The 24,759-nt window shown below is 36.5% G+C and overlaps 1 protein-coding gene across 5 annotated transcripts in view; it reads right to left on the reverse strand.

The window, feature by feature from the left end:
* Vps13D (vacuolar protein sorting 13D) overlaps window positions 1-24,759 on the reverse strand; it is a 166,383-nt gene that overhangs the window by 137,707 nt on the left and 3,917 nt on the right. For all 5 annotated transcript variants that reach the window (XM_083120752.1, XM_083120751.1, XM_083120748.1 and 2 more), the window contains exons 2-10: window positions 23,361-23,551; window positions 20,282-20,472; window positions 18,072-18,254; window positions 16,432-16,674; window positions 13,122-13,301; window positions 9,645-10,327; window positions 5,107-5,427; window positions 4,070-4,292; window positions 3,076-3,259 (exon numbers count right to left, since the gene is read on the reverse strand). In XM_083120752.1, coding sequence (XP_082976878.1) covers window positions 3,076-3,259; window positions 4,070-4,292; window positions 5,107-5,427; window positions 9,645-10,327; window positions 13,122-13,301; window positions 16,432-16,674; window positions 18,072-18,254; window positions 20,282-20,472; window positions 23,361-23,457 — 2,305 coding nt within the window. In that variant the 5' untranslated portion in view covers window positions 23,458-23,551. The remainder of the gene's footprint in view (window positions 1-3,075; window positions 3,260-4,069; window positions 4,293-5,106; window positions 5,428-9,644; window positions 10,328-13,121; window positions 13,302-16,431; window positions 16,675-18,071; window positions 18,255-20,281; window positions 20,473-23,360; window positions 23,552-24,759) is intronic.

Consider the following 24,759-nt stretch of genomic DNA (forward strand, 5'->3'; position numbering starts at 1 on the left):
TAATTCAAGTTGCAGACATTTTGAACATTCCAATCTAATGAACTCAAGAGACTCGAATCTTTGCAAATCAAACATTCACAGTTTTATGTTTGTTTACATCAATTTATCTATATTTGTAATTATTGGGATTATATACTAAGTTACTAAAGCTTTTTGTACTTTGAATTTTTAATTGCAAAACAAAATAATGACTCTCGCAACAATGTTACTAACACTTTTATTTCGGTACAAATAAACAAGCAATGTTAAGACTTCACTTACAACACTTTTTATAAAGCTGAACTGTTGCTACAGAAATTGTTTGTGCCTGTTTTCTGTATTGAATTAAAAGTGTTGGTGATAATAACAAGTAATGCACACTTTCAAGAAGAATTCCTGCAACAGTATACATTACTGATATAAACTCCTATTTATTAGTCAATCAGATTCAAATTACATCACCCATGAGTAATTTTTTCTTGTTCTATTAATTTTAGGTACCACTGTCACCTTCTGCCAAGGAAATTTGATTTACTGCTTAGTAGTGATGGAAAAATTAGTCACTACTCTACGAGGGACACTATTTATATTTTGATCCTTGGCAACACTGATTGAACTTAGGCGCGATTTGACGTTTGCATGGAATCGTCTGGCGTTATTGACCATAACGTACTTCAAATGTTTTGTCAATAGCTTGATTTGTGTTGTTTATGTTGCCTTGGAGATTGCACGACAACAATAAAATGGAATTAACTCGTGAACATTTTCGTGCTATGATTTTTTACGATTTTCGATGTGGATTATCAAGACAAGAGTGCATCGATCAACTTACTTCCACATTTGGCGATGAAGCCCCATCCTTTGCCACTGTCAAACGCTGGTATAACGAATTTAATCGTGGCCGCCATTCGCTCACCGACGAGATTCGCGAAGGTCGTCCAAAATCAGTTGTTGTTCAAGAAAACATTGATGCTGTGCAAAACCTAATACTGCAAGATCGTCATGTGACATACTGTGAGATTGAGGCAACCATAGGCATTACTTCCAACAGCATATATAAAATATTACATGATCATTTAGCTGTGAGAAAGGTATGTTCTCGTTGGATCCCACACAATTTGACAAAAACTCAAAAAGACGCTCGCATCAATTGGTGCAAACAAATGCTCAATAAATACAATCGTGGTGCTTCAAAAGACGTATATAAGATTGTAACAGGTGACGAATCATGGATATATGCATATGAGCTGGAACGTAAACAGCAGTCGACTGTATGGGTGTTTCAAGATGAACCCAATCCAACAAAAGTTGTTCGCGCTCGAAGCACATCGAAACAAATGGTTGCCTGTTTTTTCGGGAAAACTGGTCATGTGGCAACTGTGCCTTTAGAGGAACGTAGAACGGTCAACTCTGAATGGTACACAACAATTTGTTTGCCAGAGGTCTTCGGTCAAATACGGAAAACAAACAAACGCCGTCGGATCATTATTCATCAAGACAATGCCAGCTGTCACACATCTCGTCTAACAACCGACTTTATGAACAGTCAAAAAATCGAATTGATGGGTCATCCGCCATACAGCCCTGATTTGGCACCCAATGACTACTTCTTGTTCCCGAATGTCAAGAATAAATTGCGTGGACAACGATTTTCGTCAGCGGAAGATGCCATTGATGCGTTCAAAAACGATATTATGGAGGTGTCTCAAGAAGATTGGAAAAACTGCTTTGACAAATGGTTCAAACGAATGCAAAAGTGTATTGACCATAAAGGAGAATACTTCGAAAAACAATAAAGCCGTTTTCAATGCCAAATTCCTGTTTTTTCATTGTTAGGCTCAAAATATAAATAGTGACCCTCGTACAGTATTGGCCTTGGTGTATTGCTGATAATTTTACAGACCCAATATATCTCTAAATAGATTGAAAGTAAATGTCTAAATATGCAGATTATTTTTCAAGGGCATAACCAATATAGGTCATGTCACTTCTTTCCAAACATTAATTAAGGTGAATGAACAATTCATGTTCTTCATGGAACATTTGCAATTTGATATCCAATTGTTTGAATATTGGATATCAACACCAATAAAATTTATATCAGTACTTTATCCACATTGGTTAAAACTTCACACTGGGCCATCCATATTGCTTTGTGTACTTCCAGCTTTCACAGCTTTGTCATGAGCTGCTATGTGCATTGCATTTGCTAGGTTGTTTCGTTTACTGGGTTTTAGTTATGAAGTAGTAGGATCCATATGCAGAGTGTTTGCTATCACTGTTAAAGCCATGTGAAAAATATAATATGACACGAACTTGGTTAATCTTCAAGTTAAACCAGAAAGCTAACAAGCAGTGAAATATTAAATAAGCCTGATGGCTCCTGCATTCCAGATTGAAACTTACCTATCTTGATGATTGCTTAATGAATTTTGCTTTTAATGATTTCAGGTTTTCATGAGTTAACATAACCCCTATTAAGATCCCGATACCGGGTAGTGTTAGACAGTATGTATCTCATGGAATGCAACAGACTATTTTTATTGTTAATGTTTATTCGTTTCTATCCCCCTTTTTATGCCCTCACATCCATCTAATAATGTTCTATTCAATGGCTAATGTACAAGGCAGTAAGCAGGCATACAGCCTGGTAACAATGTGACACTTTCTTCAGGCAATTTTTACAAACTTTCAGTAAGTAGATCAGCTACATTCATATCAGACAAGTGTAAGATGCATTTATATAAATTTTGATGCACACAGCAGTGAAACTGAAACAAGATATTTCCAATCCTTTGTGAACTTCTTGGCATCATCAGAGATGAATGATTCACACTGTAAGGGAAATAAAGCCATTCTTGGAAAACTAACCATCTTAAATAAAGTGAAAATGAGAGCCAGAAACGGATCTTATTTTCTTTCATCATTTACACCCTAATGATGCCAACAAGAAGTCTGTGAAACATGGGAACATTTTTTTCAATTTATGTATTGGCACTTGATGATTAAAACATACAGTATTACAGTGTATTTGAAATCTAAGACTACTGAAAACCACAAACATACTCAAATGAATCAATAAAATATTGCACTCACCCTCCTCTTCCTGTTGCACATTTTGTTCTGCAGGTATTACATTCAGATTATCAGGAGAGTTTCTGAAGTGAAATTTTCCAAAATCTACAACAACTATGAGTGCATTTTTATCACAGAAATGCTCCACCAGAATTATTTGTGGTGCTGAAATGTCTAGTTTTACATCCCATTTCTTTCTGTCGCCCTAATAAAAATCAATACAGGCATTACATTCATGAATAATTATTTTTATATTGATTTTATATATAATTATACATCACTGCAAACTACAATTTAAATTAGAATAATCGTTTAAGGTTTTTCTTTTACACTCAAACATAATTTATCATTAAAATTATCTTGGATGCAGCAGCAAATTGCTATACTACTCATTACAACATTTTCATACTTAATAATCAAATTATGGTTATATTTGAATATCTATTATTAACAAGTAACATACTTTTCAAGCTACAACAAAGAATGTCTGGAACATCTTTGTGTATGACAGACATATTATGCAAGGTCCAATTAAGGACTAAGAAAAAAAAGTATGTGGCTTGTGTATGTGCTTTGTTATTCTGGCAAGTTTAATTTGAGTTTGAGTTGCAACTGATTGAAACATGGTTGCTATGATCCTTATAAAACAAAAATAAGCTGTATGTAAACTGAATGACAAAAACTATGCATAAACAATAAGCAAGAATGAAATAAAACAAAATATACATGAATCAAGTCATATTTTTCTTATTTTGGGTCACTTCTCTGCTACTTTTGGCTAATCACGATGACAAGAATAAATAGTGTATAGATGGCATTACAGAAGGGAATTAACAAAATAACACCCAGGTTCAGGCCAGGATTCAAACCTACAATCTACGGGTGACATTGTGAGTCAATCACTCGGCATTTAACTCCATGTAAACATTCTCATTTTTCTAAAAAAAAAAATGCCAGAAACATTTTACAATCATTGCTATAGTAAGTATAATAGAGATTAAAAAAAATTACTTACCAAGTCACCTTCAAGAATTTTTTCCCAGTTTTTTCTCAATTCTTCCTTGGTACGCTGTTTCATGGCTTCATATTTGTACCTTGCAGCTCTACGGAGCTCCTTCGCTACCTCGTATTCAGAACGGGGATCAGCTTTTTGGTAAGGTATCGTGAAGAAGTCTGTTATGCACTTTATTGCTGCAGGATTATACACAACATCTAGGGATTTCGACATTATATGCAATCTACAAGCAAGAAAGACAATATATATGTATATCTTGTGGAATTTTCAAAACTTCATAAAAATCTTTCATACCTGTACTGGCATGTTATATTCATCTATTTTTCCACAGGATTTTGTGGTTATTTATGGAAGTTAATTAACTTTCAATAAAAAAAAATATGATCAAAGCTTATAATTAAGGATATGGGTATTTTATCTTGTGGAAGCACAGTAATAAGAACAAAAACTGTTATGTACATTAAAGTGTATATGTGCTTTTAAAACAGTGAGGGGTTATTTTCTACCACATTTAATCACTAACTGATAAAAAATTAAATGCATATAACTAAATAAACTACTAAATGCACTTTCAGAGAGTCCAAGTATTCTGTGATTTAAGCAATTCATTCATTGGTAAAATGTATAATAAAATGTGGATTTAAAAAATTCCACACATATATTTTAGGCATGAAACAGATTCATTGTTTTTTATTGCACAGACATTCTATACTTCTCTTTAATATCCACCTAATTGTGGATGGTATCATGTATGAAATGTGATAGTATACAGGTGCAGAATTCATACAGGTCATTTAAATACTATTTAAAAACTCACATGAGAAGTAGTGCTAAAAATCATTGGAATTTCTCTGCCTAGTTAATTTCATTCTTCTCCAAATGATACTTGTTTTTGTGGTTATTTGTTCAACACAATTTCATCAGGGTAAAAGTTCATGTGGGTCACATTTAAAAAAAAAAAATACTTTCATGGAAGCCTGAGAACAAACTGTATAAATTGTATGCTCAACAAACTGTATTAACTATTTCATTCATACCTGTAATCGATTTTGCTGTTAAATGGTTTCTTTTCATACACAAGCTCAAATAATGGTTCATCTGGCTTCTTGACAGTCTGTGCCGTGAAGGAACTGAGCTTTGAAAAAGTAGATAGATTTCTACTCATTGCACTCTTTGTATATGACGGAGCCAATTCCTGTCCTTGTGGAGCGATAAGAACAGGAAACACAGAATCTTCTGTCAATTTATCCAGTAAATACATAGCCCCTAGGCTTATTTCAAACAAATGAGAATTTGTTCTTGGTCGAGACTCATATTTCATCTTTACATTCTCAAATTCTAGTTCCATTAATGACAATCTGAAAGAAATGAAACAATGGATTACACAAAAAACAGAAAAATCCAGTTTATCTTAACCTTCATGTATAAAACTCATCTAAATTCAACATTACTACACTAAATGCATATTTATTGATCAAGTCAAAATTTTTGGTTGCATTGACAATTGTTGCTACATTCAATATAGTATAAAAAGTATATTATTAACACAGATGTCCTGCACCGTAACCATATGGTCTAAGGCATCAGACTTTGGTCTCAGGCTATGGGACATGTGTTGGTTCGAGTCTCCTGGGGGAAGCATAACAACTTTCCTCCTGATATTTCGGCCAGTGTATGGGATCAGTGGTCACCGACCATCATGAGGAACTTTGGTAGCTACAAATGAGTAGCGTAACCCAGTCAGAGAAACCTGCAATAACAACTGGAGGTTCGCTGTGCTGATCACATGTTGCCCCATAACTAGTTAGATGATCGGCCACCTCTGCTGAGGCATGTGAGAGTGAAGCTGGCAGTCAGTAGGTAGGCCCTGGCCATCATGGGCTATTGCAACATGGGTTATTATGTCATTATTAACACAAATAAATAACATAAAAGTAAAGTAAAGTGCTCCCCTGTGCTTTGCACCATGCCATGAAGGCATATAGGTGGTGTGGGGTTAGGGCACCACACTTTCTTGATCTCGGCCAAGCTGGGGGTGATGTGATCAGCACCATGCTGCTGGCTGCCTTTACCCCCCAGTTTCCTCCAGGTAGCTACTTTATACGATGCTGGGTGGGTGCCAGAGCCGCTTGAACAGGTTGAAAAAGTTCCGGTTCTCCCCTGCCAGGATTGAACACGGGTCTCTTGCATGGTAGTCAGTTGCCCTAATGACTGAACATAACTCGGCAAAAAGAAAACATGTACTAATGAACTGTCACTTGCTTCAGCTTTCTGGTAACCTGTAAGCTAAACAGGTTTTACTCTCATGGGCCAGCTCTGCTAAGACATCTTTACACTATACTGAGAATTGAATGGATCGATTTGTTAATGATGGTTGTAACAAACTGTAAAAATAACAATATATTAAGCTATAATGATAAATTGGTATATAATGAGGTAAGTTTATATGAAGAAAATGTAGACGAGTAAGAACCGGTATAAAAATGTAATTAAACTAAACTCCATGGTGGAACAGTCCTTTGAGGCGCAGGGCCTGCCACAAAGTTTTTCATTGGATGATGCCTGGTCAGTGCATCGAGTCCCATCACTGCTGATTTCTGGCTTTTGAGACCGGAGACTTCTTCCTTTCAAGTAGCTCCCCAATAGTCCTGTGGAATCAAATTCAGGACTGCAGGTGGCAGAGCAAATCATTTTGTGATGTATAAAAAAGTAAATGTCCCATGGAATCAAATCCATGTGTGATGGAAATGTAGATGACATCACCTGAACCATGTTACCACACTAATTTTATTTGAGGTTATTTAGTCCTCCAAACTTGCCTTGTACAATCACAGACACTTCTGAGTTGTAACAATCCCACTGAAAGTCAATGTTGTCATTACAACCCTGAAGTTTCCGTGACTGTACTAACAGGCATCTTAAAGGAGAAAAGTGGTTTGAAACACCTAATCCTTCCACCTATATTTTTAACGTACATAATGTGGTCTATATGATCAATAGCTTTTTTTATATATATTCCCACTGTACTTCCATCTGTATCCACACTTGATACTATAAATGTCTGTCCGAAAGAGATTCTGGTGTATTTCTTATAGTTGGTGATGACATTCATGATTTTTGCTCCTTTTATATAAGTTGTGTTGTAGTCAGGAGAAAACTAAAGCTGTTAAGAACTTACTGACAAGTATGCTGGAATTCCTAAAAGTTGCACAATATAATGAAAAAACTTTGCATCATGTATTGCCTTCTATCTGGCTTGTCTGCTAAAAACCAATATAAATTATAGGAATTCAGGATGTGTTTTAATGAATCCATAAGAACAGTAATTTTCTCCTGACTACAAAAATGGGCACTGTGACATATTTTTCCTGCGGCAATTGAAAATGTATAAAACTATTGTTTTACGGTCGTGAAAATACGCCACACGTCCGCCTCTGTTCATTCGGCACGCTTCGCGTCTTCATTGTGTTTTGGGAGTAGTTGCGGAACTGTACGCTAGAGGTGCTCAACTGAAATCAGCATTCCTATGCTTCGTGAGAAACACAACACAGTTCGACGCAGACTCTCGGCTTATCACCTGGAAGAAAGGGAGAGGGAGTCGTTCCTCTGTTTTCGGAGAATGGACATGGAAAGGACAAGGCCATGTTAAGTGTAAGTCTAGTGGTACAGATGCATTGGTTGAACGAGGAAACGACATGTATGTTGAGGCAAGTTATACGCTGGAGATATGTGCACTAATGAAGTCGGACCAGTGAGAAGTGTTTCACCAAAACCCAATTCTACCTACTTCATGAGAGAACGAGGCCGAGAGAAGTTTTGACGATTGCATTTTTATGGAGATACCACATAAGAGTTTCACCAATTGTATGAACACATTGCGAGTTGGGAACAGTTTTTGCATGAGTTTCTTGACCGAGTGGAAACGCAGTTGCCGATTGGAAGAATTGCAACAAGTAGGAGCTGATACAAGGAGGGAACACATTGTCGATGGTTTGCTGAGATGACTGCTTGTGTTGGACTTTTGAGCAGTTGGACTTTTGGTAGTGAGTCATCCCGATTGCACGAGGTTGGATTTTTGACGACCCATTCCATTTTTGTAAGACTTCGGTGGTACGAGAACTTTTGATGAGTTGGTGCATGAGAACGAAGCCTGCCGTGACGTCATTAGACAAGACTTCAAGAAGTTGCCCTGACGTTGCACAAGCTCTACAGGAGGTCATAACGGTGAACGAGGTATGTACAGTATATAAAAATGTGCAGTGATTATGTTGTGTTGGTGTGAGTAGTGTACAAACTACGAGTAGTTGCCTGTGAAGGATATTAGTCAAAAGAAAGAATGATTAGTAACGGGATTGTATTTTGCGAGTTGCAATAAGCGACAGAACACAATGCCAAACAAGTTGAGTGAATTACTACGATTTATCTTCAAGGACGTGAATTTGACACCGAAATAGATTCTTACTCCTATTTGCTGAATTAATCTAGTGCCTGATAATAGCGATATTTAATGAAGTAGAGTTGCGAGTATTGTTACGTGCCGAATGTGACTTAAACCAATAATTCTTTTCCCCTCCTTTCACTTTTAAAGAGCATTACTAGATTAAAATGGAGGTATTGTTGAGTAACGTAACATTGGCAGTTGTAAAGTAATTAGTTTATTCAAGAACGCTGATACAAATGTACACGTTAGACAAAGAAAAGGAGAAGTTGTTATTCTTATGTGTTATTTTGGATGAACTATTGTTTACATGATTAAATTAGTTATTTGAGCACCTTTGAAGTTGTAAACTTGATGCTGGTCCGTCTACGTATTGTTAATCAATTGTATTAAAACATTTGGTATTGTTACAAAGATATTATAATAAATTGGTTACGTAAAATTGACACGAATATTGTTGTTGTTTGACACCTACAAGAAATTCTATTAGCGTATGAAGCATAACATTTGATAATGTTGAGTTTGACTATTCATGCATGTTGATTGTTACATCCAGCAAGAAAGGATTGAAATATCATCATATAGGGTGTTCTTTGAAATGTTTCCAGATGAGGTTACGCATTTCTTGACGAGTCTACATTTAATGAATTAATGTTCAGTTATCAAAAATTGATCACACGGTGGTTCATCTTGGTTACATGTTTGAAAGCCTGGCCTTTCGTCTATTGACTTGGTTCTCTTACGAGACAGAAGTGACATGTAACAACGCGTCATACACTTCTAAAGCAGTGACTTGTAACCTACTGGGACGGGGTATAGTTTTTTTGTGATCCGCAGCCTTACGCACGTCTTCCCTTTGCAAGTTAATATCTACCCACCTAGTACGATACAGCACTTATGGGTTGTAATGATCCCCATTGAAAGTTAATGGTATTGTTACAAGCCAGAAGTATCTGACTTTTAACAAAAGAAACTTGCAACCATTCTTTTGTCTTTTTTTTTATATATATACAGATATACTGACTATTTGCAAGATTAAAACAATGTTAAACTTTTGAGGCTTAAATGATACTTTAGTGAATCTTCAAAATACTTAATAAATATTTACTTACAACAGAAAATACTAGGTACACTTACTTATTGCCTGCCACAGGTTTCTTCAATTGAGATGAGACTTTACAATCTGTAAGTAGTTTAAAAGTACCCTGTTTCAGCATAAAATTAAATTGTCCAAATACCACATCCCTTTTCAGAATGGTATTGTTCTCCAAGGTATCAGAAAGGGCATCAAGGATTTCGTCTTCCAATATGCCATCTCCTGCTTCATCTTTGCTGGCAACATCAGCCATTTCCTCTTTCGGAGGGCTGCTGTACCATCCTCCCCACAGAGGAAACCACCTTAGCAAAACACTGCGACCACCATGGCCACTTTGGTCCCCGTTCTTCAAATGCTTAACTTCCTCCGGCTGCACTTGGTTCATTGCGATCTCCCGCAGTATTTTCAGTTCTTCGTAACTAAGCTCCTGCTCCATTGAGTCCTTGTGACTTTTCATCTCGAGAGGCAACGTCACAGGATTCAACAAATGCTTTCTGTAAACCTCCACATACTGCACGTTGTCCTTGGCTCTTTGGATTGCAAATGCCCAGTTCCTCCCTTTGAAACGTCTGTGAATTTTGTCCACGTGGCAATTTATTACATACACCCACCACTCTTTCGCATTTCCCTTTACACAACAATCTGGTCTCCACTTTCTATATCTTCGATTCTTGTTTATGTATGATAATCCACGCAAGCAGCCAACCATTTGTCCATATTGTCCCTGAAATAAAACAATTTTTGATTACATGATGTAGGAGCACCATTCGTCATAATTGCTGGTCACAAATTCAAAACATGACAGGGGCAAGAAAGAGGGGAGGGGGTGGGAACAACTAAAGGGAAAATCAATCATGAATCCTTTCATGTTTAATAAATATTTGCTCGTTTCCGCCAAATTCAGAATCATGCTATTTTATGCAAGTAACAGAATATGCGAGTTCGTTTACCATATGTAATGCTCTACAAAAGGATGCAACCATTTTGACAAAGAAGGAAGCTCAGCTGGGAACTGGAACGTCAGCCTCGCTGTCTTCAAAAATTGCCTTATTTCATGAGAAATCGTTACCAGAGCATCGCATGCTTAAGAACCTGCAAGGACATGGAAGAGAAATTTCCGAACGAATCGATGTGGTTTCATAGTCAACTAGAACCAGAGAACTCATGCAAGTGCAGGTAAGTGCATACAAAAACAGTGAAGTGAAAATAAAAGGATCAGTTTACCTTTTACAATTTCTTTCATGTGCAATTTTTGTCTGTGATGAACTGTTAAGTGCTAGTCGAAACAACGTGGTTTACGAGTCGTCTCACGAGAGAGTGATATTCTCAAAACAATAAAGAAGTGCACGTTAACTATAATAAATAATTGCGGATTAGTACATCATTAAGTCATCACATCCGTTTGATGATTGTGGAGAAATTTACGTTGGCAATAAATGACAATATCCAATTTGATATATTGTTGGTCACAAATTCGCAATAACCACAAATTTTTCATATTTACACCTATCCCTGTGTAAATGAGCATCAATAATGATTAATGAAGTAGTTGATGTAATTATTACAAAAAAAATGTAAGTAGAGAGAAAGGTAGTGTAAATGAGCATCAATAATGATTAATGAAGTAGTTGATGTAATTATTACAAAAAAAATGTAAGTAGAGAGAAAGGTAGTGTTTGAGCACTGATCTTACCTTTAATCAAAATTGTTGAAATATTGCTTTTAATATCAATTTTGAGTGTGTTTAATAATCTCCTAAATGCTTATCTTTGCATTTGAGTATTTATACAATTAGTTATATAATGTAAATTGGTCCCCATATATTTACAATTAAGATTGACATGTAACGTTGATATTGCTTTGGATTTTGAACTAAAAAAAAATATTCATTTTATAACTTGTTGAAATCGTGCGAATAGAATGTTTGGTTTTTTCTAACAATAAATTGTTATAAATACGGAGAAACTAATCCGTGAAGCTGTTTTTTTCTTTTTCGATTAATTTCAGTGGCCACTGCCACCATCCTTATTGGAACTTGCTGCAAGTTCCCTGACATTCGCTACGAGACTCGGTGGCAAGCTGCCCGGCATCAGCTCTGGTCTTTCCCGGTGAACGGGTCAGCGACAGTTGCCAGAGTCGGCTATGAAAATTACAGTTTTCATATTGTGTACTAACCTTGACTACAGAAGGTGTTGAAAATGATGTTCCTCTGCTGCAACATATTCCTGGCATCTCACAAGGAAATTGGCATTTACACGTGCAAGTTCGTCTACTGTAATTTTCCCGATATTTCATACAATACTCTCTTTTAACTCACGGATGGTGTGCAGATTGTCTTTGTATAATTTACTTCCCCATTTTTCTTTCCACTTTTATTCAGTACTGACCCTGTTACTCTAAACGTTTTCATGAGGTTTAATAGAAGCGACTGTCGGGGACCCGTTCACCAGGAAAGACAAGCGCTGATGCTGGCCCGCTTGCCACCGAGTCTCGTAGCGAATGTCAGGGAATGCTCTGTAGTTTCTCCGTATTTATATACTACTGCATCTCTCTTTTCCCAATTATAAAACAAGAATCTATCTTTGCTTATTCCCAGAACTGTGTTGATCAGTAAGAATATACATATTTGAAGGTATTGCACAGACAAAAAAGGTATTAGTTTGTTTGAATTACTGTGCATATAATCTAGTGTTATTTTACATGTTCTTAATTCCTCTAAGATTATGCATTTTTGGGGAAAAGTGTAATTTTGAAGAATTCCGGTTTGATTATTTAAGACTTGGAAATAATTTGCTAACTTGCTGTTTGAAGCAGGTTAGATATTATCAGATTCTCTTTACCGAGATTGAAGTGGTCATCAAAAAAAAGTGCTGTATACTTCACACACTAGGTTGGGAGGTTTGTCTTCCACCGCCTCCATGTGCGACTTCCTCAATAAACTCCATCCACCCACCTAGTGTATTACATATACAAGAAAAGATTTAAATGAAATACCAATAGAATCAAAATATGATTTATTTTTTTCCATTGTAGCAGCGCATATAATATACCTTCATCCATGTGGAGAGTTTGGCTGTTCTGGTTGCTAAGAAGCAGTGGTGAGTGTTAAGAATGTTCAGTTGCATGCTGGACACCACCCTAAAATATACGTAGTTCATGTGTAAGGAGCAGCTTTCCTATTTTGTAAATGCAGGTTGCTTGTGAGAAAAATGCTGCACAGTGGCAAGTCATGAGAAGTAAGTTGTGTTGATGTTTAAAAAAGAAATAGAATCCTGTGGTATTCAAGTGGTAAATTTTATGCCATAACATGATAACTGTCCACAAGAGTAACAGTGAATAAACCATTAACTGACCCATTATTATTATTATCAATAGTGTGTAACAAAGTTCTAAGAAACTAAGAACTTGCTACAAAAGTAAATGTTGTATATTTTGGACTTAACAGCTGATAATTACAATCACTTAATTAATAAGTGCAATGTTTTTAAACCCTGTTAAATAAGATTATATGTACTTACATCACTTAATGTAAGAGGCACTTCTTCTAACTGGAGGTCACATATGATACGAGGTTGATTCCTAGATCGAAGAGGCTGTTCTGATCTATTTCTCTTGAAATGAGCTTTGGCACTAACAGGGGCCAGAATGTAATCATGCTTTTTGGCTTCTGATTGATTCATGGAATTAACCATTGCTACCTATAAGAAATAAAGCAGAAATTGTACATTATTGAAAGATGTTTCCACTATCTGAAAAAGAAAGCATTAATCACATCACCTTCAAATGCTACTCATTATTAAATTATTAAACATTATGAGCAAAACAAGCAATACACTTTCTTGCAGTTTACATTTTCACAATTGTACTTGATTGATTTCTTAATCTGAATTCTGGGATTGTGCAGAGGCCTTCTGATAAGAGTTAATGGGAGCCAGGTATGACCATCACTGCAGTTATGTACTGCAAGACACATCTACATAGGGCAATGTGGCACAAGAGGATATGAATGTCCTCACACCTTAGCACAGAAAAAGGAACAGATTCCGAGGGTTCATCTATGAACTGCTACCAGCCAGCCTACATCCCAGACAGACACCTTAGGTCTTCCATTTTCATCCAAGTGAAAGTGTGCTTGAGGGGAGACTAATGAGCAGCTGCAGAGAAGTGTGCAAAAAATGGCACACTCAGGTGGCAACATTCGTGCTAAAGCTTGTAAGAATGAACGTGTACTAGTCAGTAGGTCAACTGAATGCTGCTCAAAAGACCCTTGTTTGAATCCTGGGATGAGTGATCTCAGATGGCAATTTTTACATTAATGTTTCTGAAAAATGGCCTAGGATCACACTCAGCACTTCATCATAAGATAGATGGTAAAATCCTTAGGGTTGAGAGCATCACCTCTATGGTCATCGACATTGAGAATGTGTGAAGCCTTTTATGTCTTCATGGCATAGTGCAACCCCCAGGGGATGGCCTTTAGATAGCTTTTACAAAAGTTGATTCTCAGTTGTGACAAGCACCTAAATGCAGGTGGAGACTATGGAAAAGTATTTTCCTGTATGTGCCTTTAGTATATCTTCACATATTTGTGCTTCTTGTTTCTCACATCTCTATTGATTGAGGGTCAATCCATATGAAGTCATACAACCTGGTTGCTTGACCATTTTTAAAAAAGTTTATTTTTTGAGTGGTGTGAGCCTCATATATTGACAGTTCAGAACCACTCTTATTTTATTTTTACTATCACCGATTTGAAGATGGCGGGCATTTTTTTATCATGGCCCACGTCATTTTCTCCATTCGTGAGCATCAGCGGCAACTTTTTTTCTCAGCTCTGGTAAGTCCTACGACAATGAGACAAAATCTGTGATGTTAAGCACATTATAGGGTACAATTATATTTCTGTGTAATTTTCTAAATATTATTCCTTCATAATAAATTTTAAGGTTAAAATTGTGTATTTTAATCGCTCAAAATGACATTTTCGGACATTTTTTTGAGGGGGAAGGCAGTTTGCTTGACACTTGAATTTTTTTGTGCAAGTACCTGTGTACCAATAGAGTACGTCAAAATTATTTGAAGCTTGAGACTTTAATATTTGTTTTTCTACAGGGTCATAAACATGTACTTTTTGTTAAAAAATTCCAAGTTCAGGGTTAAATATCTCTAGTGGGCAGTTGTTTAAAAATCTGAAATTTGTACACAATACAGTACTTCAGGATAAGTAACTTCAGCAAAAATTTTTGAGTTTGAGATTTAATTGGTTTAAGAGATACAAAACTCGTGAAAAATTCTACATTTTGCATTAAATATGGCATGTCTAATTTCATTTCTTATTAACATTTTGTTTTAAAATTCTGCAAACTGTAATTTGGAATGTCAATGAACAACATTACAATCCTGAAATGGCTCTGCAGTAAAGTATATATACGAGGGTGTGCTGAAAAGTAACGCTTCCTATGTTTTAATTTTCTTTGTTACCTTGTAAACGCATTTTGGATTTTGAGCAACATACATTGCACTTACAAGACTTTCCCGCTTCTCCATTGAAGGTTTCAAACTTCTATCGCCAGGGGGTGCTGAACTATTGCGAGGAAAATGTCAGCATGTAACCATGCAATGTCGGTGGAGCACCTGAAGTAGTGTGCAGTGATCGAGTTTCTAAATGCAGAAAATGTGCTACAAATTGACATTCAACTGAGACTGAGGGCATTTTATGGGGATGAATGTGTAGACATCAGAACTGTACGATCGTGGGCTGTTCATGTTCGTAAAGATAACCCCAGATAAAGAAATCTCAGCTATTTGAGAGAATGGAATGAAAGGCCGCGAACTGATGGAGGTCATCGGAATCGTGTTCAACTAGGGTTATCTTTATGAGCATGAACAGCCCACGATCGTACAGTTCGTACAGAAATATAATTGTACCCTATAATGTGCTTAACATCACAGATTTTGTCTCATTGTCGTAGGACTTACCAGAGCTGAGAAAAAAAGTTGCCGCTGATGCTTACGAATGGAGAAAATGACGCGAGCCATGATAAAAAAATGCCCGCCATCTTCAAATCGGTGATAGTAAAAATAAAATAAGAGTGGTTCTGAACTGTCAATATATGAGGCTCACACCACTCAAAAAATAAACTTTTTTAAAAATGGTCAAGCAACCAGGTTGTATGACTTCATATGGATTGACCCTTGAGTGATTGATTTGTATATTATGGGCACTTCAGTACATTGGCTATTTTGACCAGTTACGTTATATGGGGATAAACACCCTAACAAAAACAAAATTGAAGGCACATCCCTAAAATGAAAAGAAATTTCTTTTAAAAACTTCCTTACCCATATTTCTAAAACTAATTCATTCATTCAATACTAAACAAGAACTAAAACTTTACTTTCTGGAAGGACTAAAATATCCTGACCTAGGATAAAAGCTGAGGCTGTAAAGGGGCACTCAGCACACACAAGCACAAACACAGGACAACACACAGTCCTAGAGAGGATTATACTGGCCAGACGGCAGAGCCTCATTAGCCTGCAAGAAGCAGTTACCGGGGTGTACTATGTGGAAGTGAGGTTGACTTTTTGGTGCCTTAACAGAAGGTCACCCCTTACACCTTTTCTTTTCACATCTTGAAGAAAGCTATTGTACTCATTATTTAGTTCATCATAAAAAACTTAAAATACTTCTTTATACTAGGAATGTGTTTATGTAAGTGCATTGCTATGGTTTAGTGTTTTTGTTTGTGTTATTTGAAATTACATACAGAATTTTTAATGTACCAGTACCAACACCCAAACTTAAATAATTGTATAAGTCCTTACCGCTAATTCCCCTAATGACATACTTCCAAAAAATTCTGCTTTCATATCCCAGTACACAGCCAAAGCTTGAAGTTCCATCAGCTTGTACATGGTCCCTCCACTTTCCCATGACATGAATTTTGGCATCCAATTGTCATCACAGCTCTGAGCCGTTAGAGAATCTATCGTAATACCTAAAGCAAAAGGTTGTCCTGGAACAGTGATGTCATCTTCATATCTAATATGAACATCCTTGATTTTGAGCTGCAAGAAGAAAAAAAAATTATCTTGCATTCTTACGAAATAATAATAAAATATTCGCTTTCAGAAGTGATTTTTTTTTCGTAATAATAAAATATTTGCTTTTAGAAGTAATTTAGATATTTGAAGAAAAAATAACTAAACTCTGTGGTTCAAGAACCCTTTGGGAGCCAACTAGTACCTTCTGTAATCTATACTAATAGCAGCTACACGCGCATATCCAGAAATAAAATTTGGGGGGGAGTCCAGCCAGGGGTGCTCATTTCCTAATGACAATTCCCCCTCCAGATCATGCATAAGCCCCATAAAGTATTTAATTACGACAGCGTGTCTACTACTATCCTATTAAATAATAATAATAATAATAATTACTAACCACAAAGTGAATCATCTTTTTCTAGAAATCTGACAGTGTGTTTTTTTTTTTTTTTGTTTTTTTGCTGCCTGGTATCTACATAATGCAATATATTGTTTTTAGGTTTCACATAGTGTTTTATCTTTACTTTTATGTATTGGGCATATGATCCCTCTTCACCATTGTTGTGGCACTTTCTCTTCTTCCCATATTTGTTTGTACAGTTCTTCTAATTAGTCCACTATGATGTCCCCTCGTGCCTTCAGCAGTTCAGTGTTTATGTTATCATCTCCTGGGGCTTTATTGTTTCTTAGTTCTCCACTTCCATGTCCTGTCTTCTCCCTCTTCTACCATCAAGCTTCTTTCTTCCCCTCTATTTCCCATGTCCTCATTATCTTGTTCATTATTATCTGAATTCAACAGTTCAATAAAATACTCTGCCCATCTATTTAGTATGCTTTCCTTGTCTCCTATCAGATTGTTCTCTTTATCTTTGCAGAAGGCACATCACTACCCAGTGAGAAACTAAAAAAACCTTTTTAGCGAATATTATTTTCAGAATCGACAAACAATGCACAGAGAGAGAATTGTTCTAAACCTGCTACATCATGTGTCTCATCTGGAAGTATTATGAATCAACCATAGTACATAGTATTTTCACTTTTTTTTTTGAGGGGGGGGGGTCTGAACTCCCTGGACCCACCCCCTGGATACGGCCTTGCAGCTACACTGAACCTTACCTGACTCTCTTTCTGTCATCCAGGAATATGAGAAAGGGATATATTAATGTTACATAATATCAGTTATTTCCTCTCTTTACAGTTATCAGTCTTAATTTGCCTCACCTTACAACTCATTATGATAGTTAATTCTAACTATAAATTTAAATTTGAGCATGGTAAGGCATAGTGACCAATTTCAAATTATAGACAAATCATAAAGGAAGGCAAGGGTCAGTCATCATCAAGGCTCCATCTGCTAAAGGTTAAAAACAAAAACAGTTTACTAAAAACTAAAACTAATGTCGGTAACAGTTTCTAAATACCTGCAAGTTCTCCACGATGTTTGTTACTACGCTGGTTCCATAACTAAGCCATGATGTGTAACTGCTGGCATAGTAACTGCTTTCCTGGTGAGCTTCATGCTCTGCTCTCCACCCTGCTTCAATAGCATCCAACCGGGACAGCTTATGCTCCTGGGCAGCCTGTTCCTCTGCCTCTTCATCATACTACCAGGAATTTAGAAAAAGTACCAAATGAGAACTTAAATCTTTGACAATAACAATATGTGTTTGTACAGCATAAAAATAATGTGAATGTGAAATAAAGGTATTCATGATGTGGCACAAGATATTGTCTTATATTGGAAAATACAGCTAATGTTACATGGCAGTAATGTTATAGATTACCCATTTTCTTTTAAACACTCTGTTAGAAATGATGGTTGAAACATCACAATACTCCACACCATGGATTTATTATTCAACTTGATAAAAACATGGAAAACTTAGCTACACCTGATATCTCAAGAAGAAAGTATAGCACTTCCATAATCAGCTACAAGTGTTCAACTCCTCTAGCTGGAACCACGTACATGTATATACTAGAAAATTGCATGCTAATGACATCAGAATGTACACGTACATACAGGTTCATAGTAATTCTCACTCACAGAAAACTGTTCTCTGATGTCATTTATTGACAATATAGGCAAACTGCTGAAACCACTGATGGTAAGACCCTTGAACTTTATTGTCATCTACAGGCAAAAACAGAAACTATTTACTCATCCTTGGATATCTCAGAATTTCTGTGTGTGTGTGTGGTGGTGGTGGTGGGGGGGGGTAAGTGATCTTGTGCAACAGTAGTACATGTTGGAAAATATTTTAAGGGGGGAAAAAACTTTTATAGGGCTGTCAGTGGTTGAAAAGAACTTTGAAAACAGTTTAAAATCATTCTTCTTGTTCTTTGATGAAGAGATGGGCAAACATAACATGAAGAAATCAAGAGAGATGCAGAATAATACATTCAGGGCTGCACTCCTGGACAACAGTTTTGGGCTAGGGATTGTGACCTGTGACAGGGGACAGGGGTCTCGGGTTCAAATCCTGGTCTGGGCATGGATGTTTAAGACTGTCCATTCATCATATCAACACTCATCCCCATCTTCGCAAATTAGCCAAAAGTGGCACAAAAGGTGAAGTAAAATAAAGCAAGTCAATCAATCAGTGACAGGGAATGAAATTTTTGTCTTCTTTGGGTTAATGATGTTGATGTTCATTGTAGACACCCAAATGGAAGAGTTAATTTAATGAAGATATTTTTATGGAAACCATTATCTTTCCATCGTAATACAACCAAACAGGCTTATACAATGTAAGAAAAGACAGTAAACTGCCCAATTTAAATATAAAGTCAATAATTATTCGTACTTTTGTTGTAATTGACTTTATATTTTTGGCCATAATGCTTTCTGCACATGCATGTCATTAGTATGTGCATTTGTCATTCCTTCAGCACATATTTGACCTTCACCTTGACCTTATTGTTGCAGGTTAAACATGCCGTTCCATTCTACATTTGCACCAAAGAAGAACGGCGAGTGTGATTCATTTTCTTGGGATCTGAAGGCGTACCAGGGGCTGGAAGCCACAGAAGACTTGCATCACAATATTTGGGAAAGTGCTATGTCATGGTTGAGTTTGTCAAATGGTTTGAGAGTTCAAAAATAGTAGGACAAGTGTTAAGCATGAAGGACGAGCAGGATGCCCAGTCACAATCATTACTGACAACATTGAGCAAGTCTGGGTCATGATTCTGACAAAAATATTAGTCACTATTGATAAGTGGTAAGTCATCTGCACATTAGTCACCCATATTGTGATGCAAGCCTTCAGTGAATTTTGACCCCGGTACACCTTCAGTCCACAAAAAACAGATCACTGCTAACTCTTCTTCTTTGGTACAAGCAGAGAGTGGTGCAGTCATGTTTACTCTGCAACAACAAGCATAGAAAATGAGTGATGAAGGTCAAATATTCACTAAAGCAATGACAACTGGCATACTTTATTGACACACATGTGTAGAAAGCACCATGATAAGAGTAAATACAATTACAGCAAGAATGCAGATAATTATTGCCCTAATATCACTAGAGGTACAGAAGAAAATGCATTTTAAATCGCAGATGAAGAGGTTAATTAGACAGTATTTGACATAGATTAAATCACATATTTCACTTACAAACATTACATACCTCAGCTAGTTTGAAAGGACCAGCTACAACATACAGTTGTTCAATTAGTATGACCCAAGGGGCACTACGAATCTGACTGACTGGTACTTGAAGTTTGACCTTCCCCACAAAGCCTGCCCTAACTTCAATAGGAAGTCCAAACTGTCGCAAGGCATCTTTCTTCAAAGGGAGATTTTCAAGCTCAACTTCACCTGTTATGAAATAAACAAAAATAGTTATAAACTAAATGTACAGATGGACACCTTAAGAGACCATAGAGTTTAATTGATTGAAGAGTAGAATAAACAATGCATACATTTGAAAAATACCTACTGTTTGAGCTATAAAATGCTCTGGCAACACTGAAATCTTTACTGATGTTAGTTTTTTCTGACTATATCATCTAAACTAAACTCCCTGGTGCAACTCATTTAAAGGTAAAGGCTTGAAAAAGCACTTATTGGGTGATGCATGGTTTGTACATGAGCTCCACTGTTGGTCTTCTACAGCATTCTTGAGCAATGCGTGCTACTTCTTCTTTTCAAGTAGCTCCCTAATTGCCCTCATGATGCTGGGTGAGCATTGTAATTTTGTTCCCACTGGCAACTACAACTAAGCATAATTCAAATGAAACATTCATTACCTTTCTCCACTTACGCATTTTTATCATCGATATGTTAAAATTGCAGGTATTGTAAACTTAATATAGTGATAATCAGGTAAAAAAAATATTTTCCATTGTATACAGTTTAACATTCTATCCAAGCTAATGAACTGAAAATTTAAACAATTATGGTACTACGCATAACCTAGAGCACAAAAAACTAACTTCAGACATGAACCTGTTCACAATTAACACATCCTTATAAGCATTCTTGTTTCCTGCCTTGGTGAACCATTAGCAAAATGCAGAGTATGTAATGAATACAAGTGACACATAATAATGAATATTCTCATGAACAACCTCCCCGACAGAGACAGAATTTGCAACATGAACAACACAGTTGGAAAGAGGGTTTATTAAACCTCTCAGTTGAATGCAGCAGCACACGTACAAATATCATGCAGTAGTGTTGTTAGTCAGATAGAAGCAGGCACGTAGCCTGGGGGAGGGGTCAGGGGGCTGAAGCCCCCACCCCCTCATGCCACCGAAATCCTAGAAATATATAATTTAAATGGTGTATAGTGGTAATAAATTTCACTTTCTCAGAAGGATTAAACATCTCATATAATAAGTTGTTATATACTGAGAAATTCATCTTCAGGGCTTCTATCCCCACTTTTTCGCCTTTAGATAGCGGCTGCTGATAAGGGATGAGTCCCTCCCCCAAAAAAATTCTAGCTACAGGCCTGGATAGAAGCATTGTTTCCTGCAGGAAACTAGAATGGATAAGAGTATTATATTTGTTATTCTCAGAGGCACATAATTTTGGTAAATAAAAAAGCAAAATTTCGGTACAAATACAGTCAATTTTGGGTTCAAAAGCTGTAAATAAAATAAAATGTCGGTGTTATAGCGGTGAAAAATCAGATGAAAAGTAGTATATAAAAAGACATTTTGGTTTTAAAATTGTGAATATAATCTTAAATTTGATTTAAAAACTACAATTATTACACAAAATTAACATTTCACTTCTAATAGCGCATTTATGTAGTTATCATGGTATTAAGTTTATTTCTGTGTAAATTTTGCTTTTCCAATATTAACAGCGGAATTAATAAATTTTCGGTGAGTTATATAACTCACAGGATAATTCAGACCTCACAAGGTGTTGCGTCGGTAAATAAACCCTAAATTTCGTGTTTAAGAGTTTATTTTGCATTTGCAAAATGCATCTCACACCTTTCAAACATGAAAAATTAACACTACAACGTGTGTTTTGACATTTCGTTTTTTCGTCAAAAGCGAAATATGCATTCCCCTAGTTATTATCAATCAGGGATCTGCAACCCAATAATATCCCTTAATTTTAAAGTCTAATAACTCTGCAGTAGTTATTTTATTAACAATTAATAAATAGTAAATAAATGCCATATGAAAGAGCATGAGTTATTATTTGATTTGCCTAGCTTAAAATGTGTGTCTGCCAGCCAGGATGCCCCAAGAGTGAGCCAATTATTTAAAGGGTTCGTTAAAATAGAAATAACATGGGAACCACTAATCTAGACCAGTGGTTCTGACCCTTTTCCAATCCGGGACCCACCATGAAGGATATTACACTCCAAGGGATCCATAAGCATGGGCTCCAGTACAATTACTTGTAGGGGTGTGCACCCAATTTATAATCATATTTCTGCTAACATTGAGTATTTAAGAAACCCTCTTTAATGTTTGCTTGAACAAATTACACATACTTAATTCGAGAAAAGTAAATATTAAATTTAAGACTGATTTACACTAGTCTCACATCTATTTAAACATACAAGCTGAAATTTAAAAAAATTTTTTTTTTACTCTCGGGACTAATGTGACAGTTGGGGCTGCCTTTTCCACATAAGCTTGGGGTATGTTGGTTAATGGGGTTAAGTCTTAATCTGAGTACCCGTCAAGTCTATTTCTGTACTTGCTTTTCACTTCAATCAGAGATGAAAATCCCTTTTCACACAAATATGAGATGGAGAACGACATGATACAACTTTAATGCTTCAGGATACTCACCTCTTAAGCATATCCAAAACTTCGTCTGAATCTAAAAAAAATAGCTTTAATGCCAGAATCACAGCTGATATCAGATAATTAAGAACTCATTGCTGTGGTCGAAACTAAAACTACAGATATCAGATTCCCTTGAGATAAACATCAAAGAGATGCTGGTAAATAGCAATGGTAGAGAGCAAATAACCAAAGTGTAGAGTTTAGATTGCGTACAACACAGGTTGAATTCAAATTGTTAAAACAATATATCTTAGTAATTTGAATGTAATGGGTATTTAAGATATAGAAAATAAATTTTTGAGCCCAACTTTGCAACACACCAAACACCCCCTCGGGACTCAGCAGTGGGTTGCGCCCCATAGGTTGAGAAACGATCCTCTAGACGGTTCGTAAAGAATAAAAGGTGAAAAAATAATAAATTCAAATCTAAGCTTAATTTCTTACCTTGCAATAGTGCAATACTGAGTTGATCTGTGTTTAAATTTTCTAGATATTTCCCCAAGTAGTTATTCAGGACCCATGCTGCAAGCCCTTCAAGCATTTCTGTCTGCTGTTTTAACCTGCAGGTGCTGAGGAAATAAACCTTATGGTGCACACATCATCATAGTAGGCACCCACCATGAGAAAAGACATAACTGGAAGAAAGTAGACCATGTGTAAAAATCATGTATACATCAGAAAATTAATCTTGGTACAGTTCTTACAACTACCTGGTCTGTTCTCTGATGAAAGGTCTTGCTGTCACATATACCGCGTTTGTTAGAACCTGTCCCGTTTCCCGCGCTAGGGATCGCTCGACAGTTTCGGTGCCAATGAGAAACGAGGAAAAAAATCGTCTGCTGGACAGCGAGGAGCGAATGGAAGCCAGAAGAGAGGCACTTACATAGACGCTGTTGCCACATTGCGTATTTTAATTGGCTGCCTGGCTTTGACTTTCCCCAGCACCGAGAAAAGCCAGCCATCAGCTAGCGCGGGAACCGGGACAGGTTGTAACAAACGCGGTATAATTCCTTCCATCCACTAAGAAGAGTGCTAGAGACAGCACATGCTTTGTTCCTTGCCAACCTGAGATCCCCATTCTCTTTATGAGGGGAATTTGAACACATGGTTGCCGTATTCACAGCAGAGGAGAGGGGTACGGCAACAGACATGGAGCAGGTATTTCAGGAAAAGAATTTTCCATCATGCATATTATCTGTTTGCCCTTTTAAAGAATTAATACAACAGCACAGTCAATCGCCATGGTTACACCAAACAACAGCCTGCCGAAGACAAACTACTCAGTGACAGGAACTGTATCAGCAAAAAAATCTTGCTTATAGGTGTAAATCATCTTTCTCTTTATTACTCTTTTGAAGAAAAAAAATCATGCAGGCACTACCAAATTTGCAATAACTTACCACTGCTATGATTCCAACTTTTAGTAGTATCTTATGTCACTTTTCTTCCATTTTTGGTTAACCCAATGATGATTACATGAAGGGATACTCAAAAAGGAACATAGTTGTTAGGATCGAATTTTAAACTGTAGGTCCAGTCCCCAATTAGCCTATCTGTACATAAAAGTGGACTTAAAACAAAACTCAAACTAAAAACATTCATACCTATGGCAGGGTTTGAACCAGAAACCATCAGGGGTGAGATCACAAGTCAACCCCTCATTATGCTCAGCTATCAAGAGAATTTCTATTTACATTATTTGTCCAATTTACTTCCAAATTCAGTACAAGAGGATAATCAAATAAATCAGATGATGTACAAAAACTGAGGAAAACTATCATGTTAAGAATGCAGGATTCCCATTCATTTTGCAAAACCCAATTGACTGACTTCTCCAGGTACT

The sequence above is a fragment of the Lepisma saccharinum genome, chromosome 4 (assembly GCF_977018435.1).
Source record: "Lepisma saccharinum chromosome 4, izLepSacc3.1, whole genome shotgun sequence".
Taxonomy (NCBI): Eukaryota; Metazoa; Arthropoda; class Insecta; order Zygentoma; family Lepismatidae; genus Lepisma; species Lepisma saccharinum.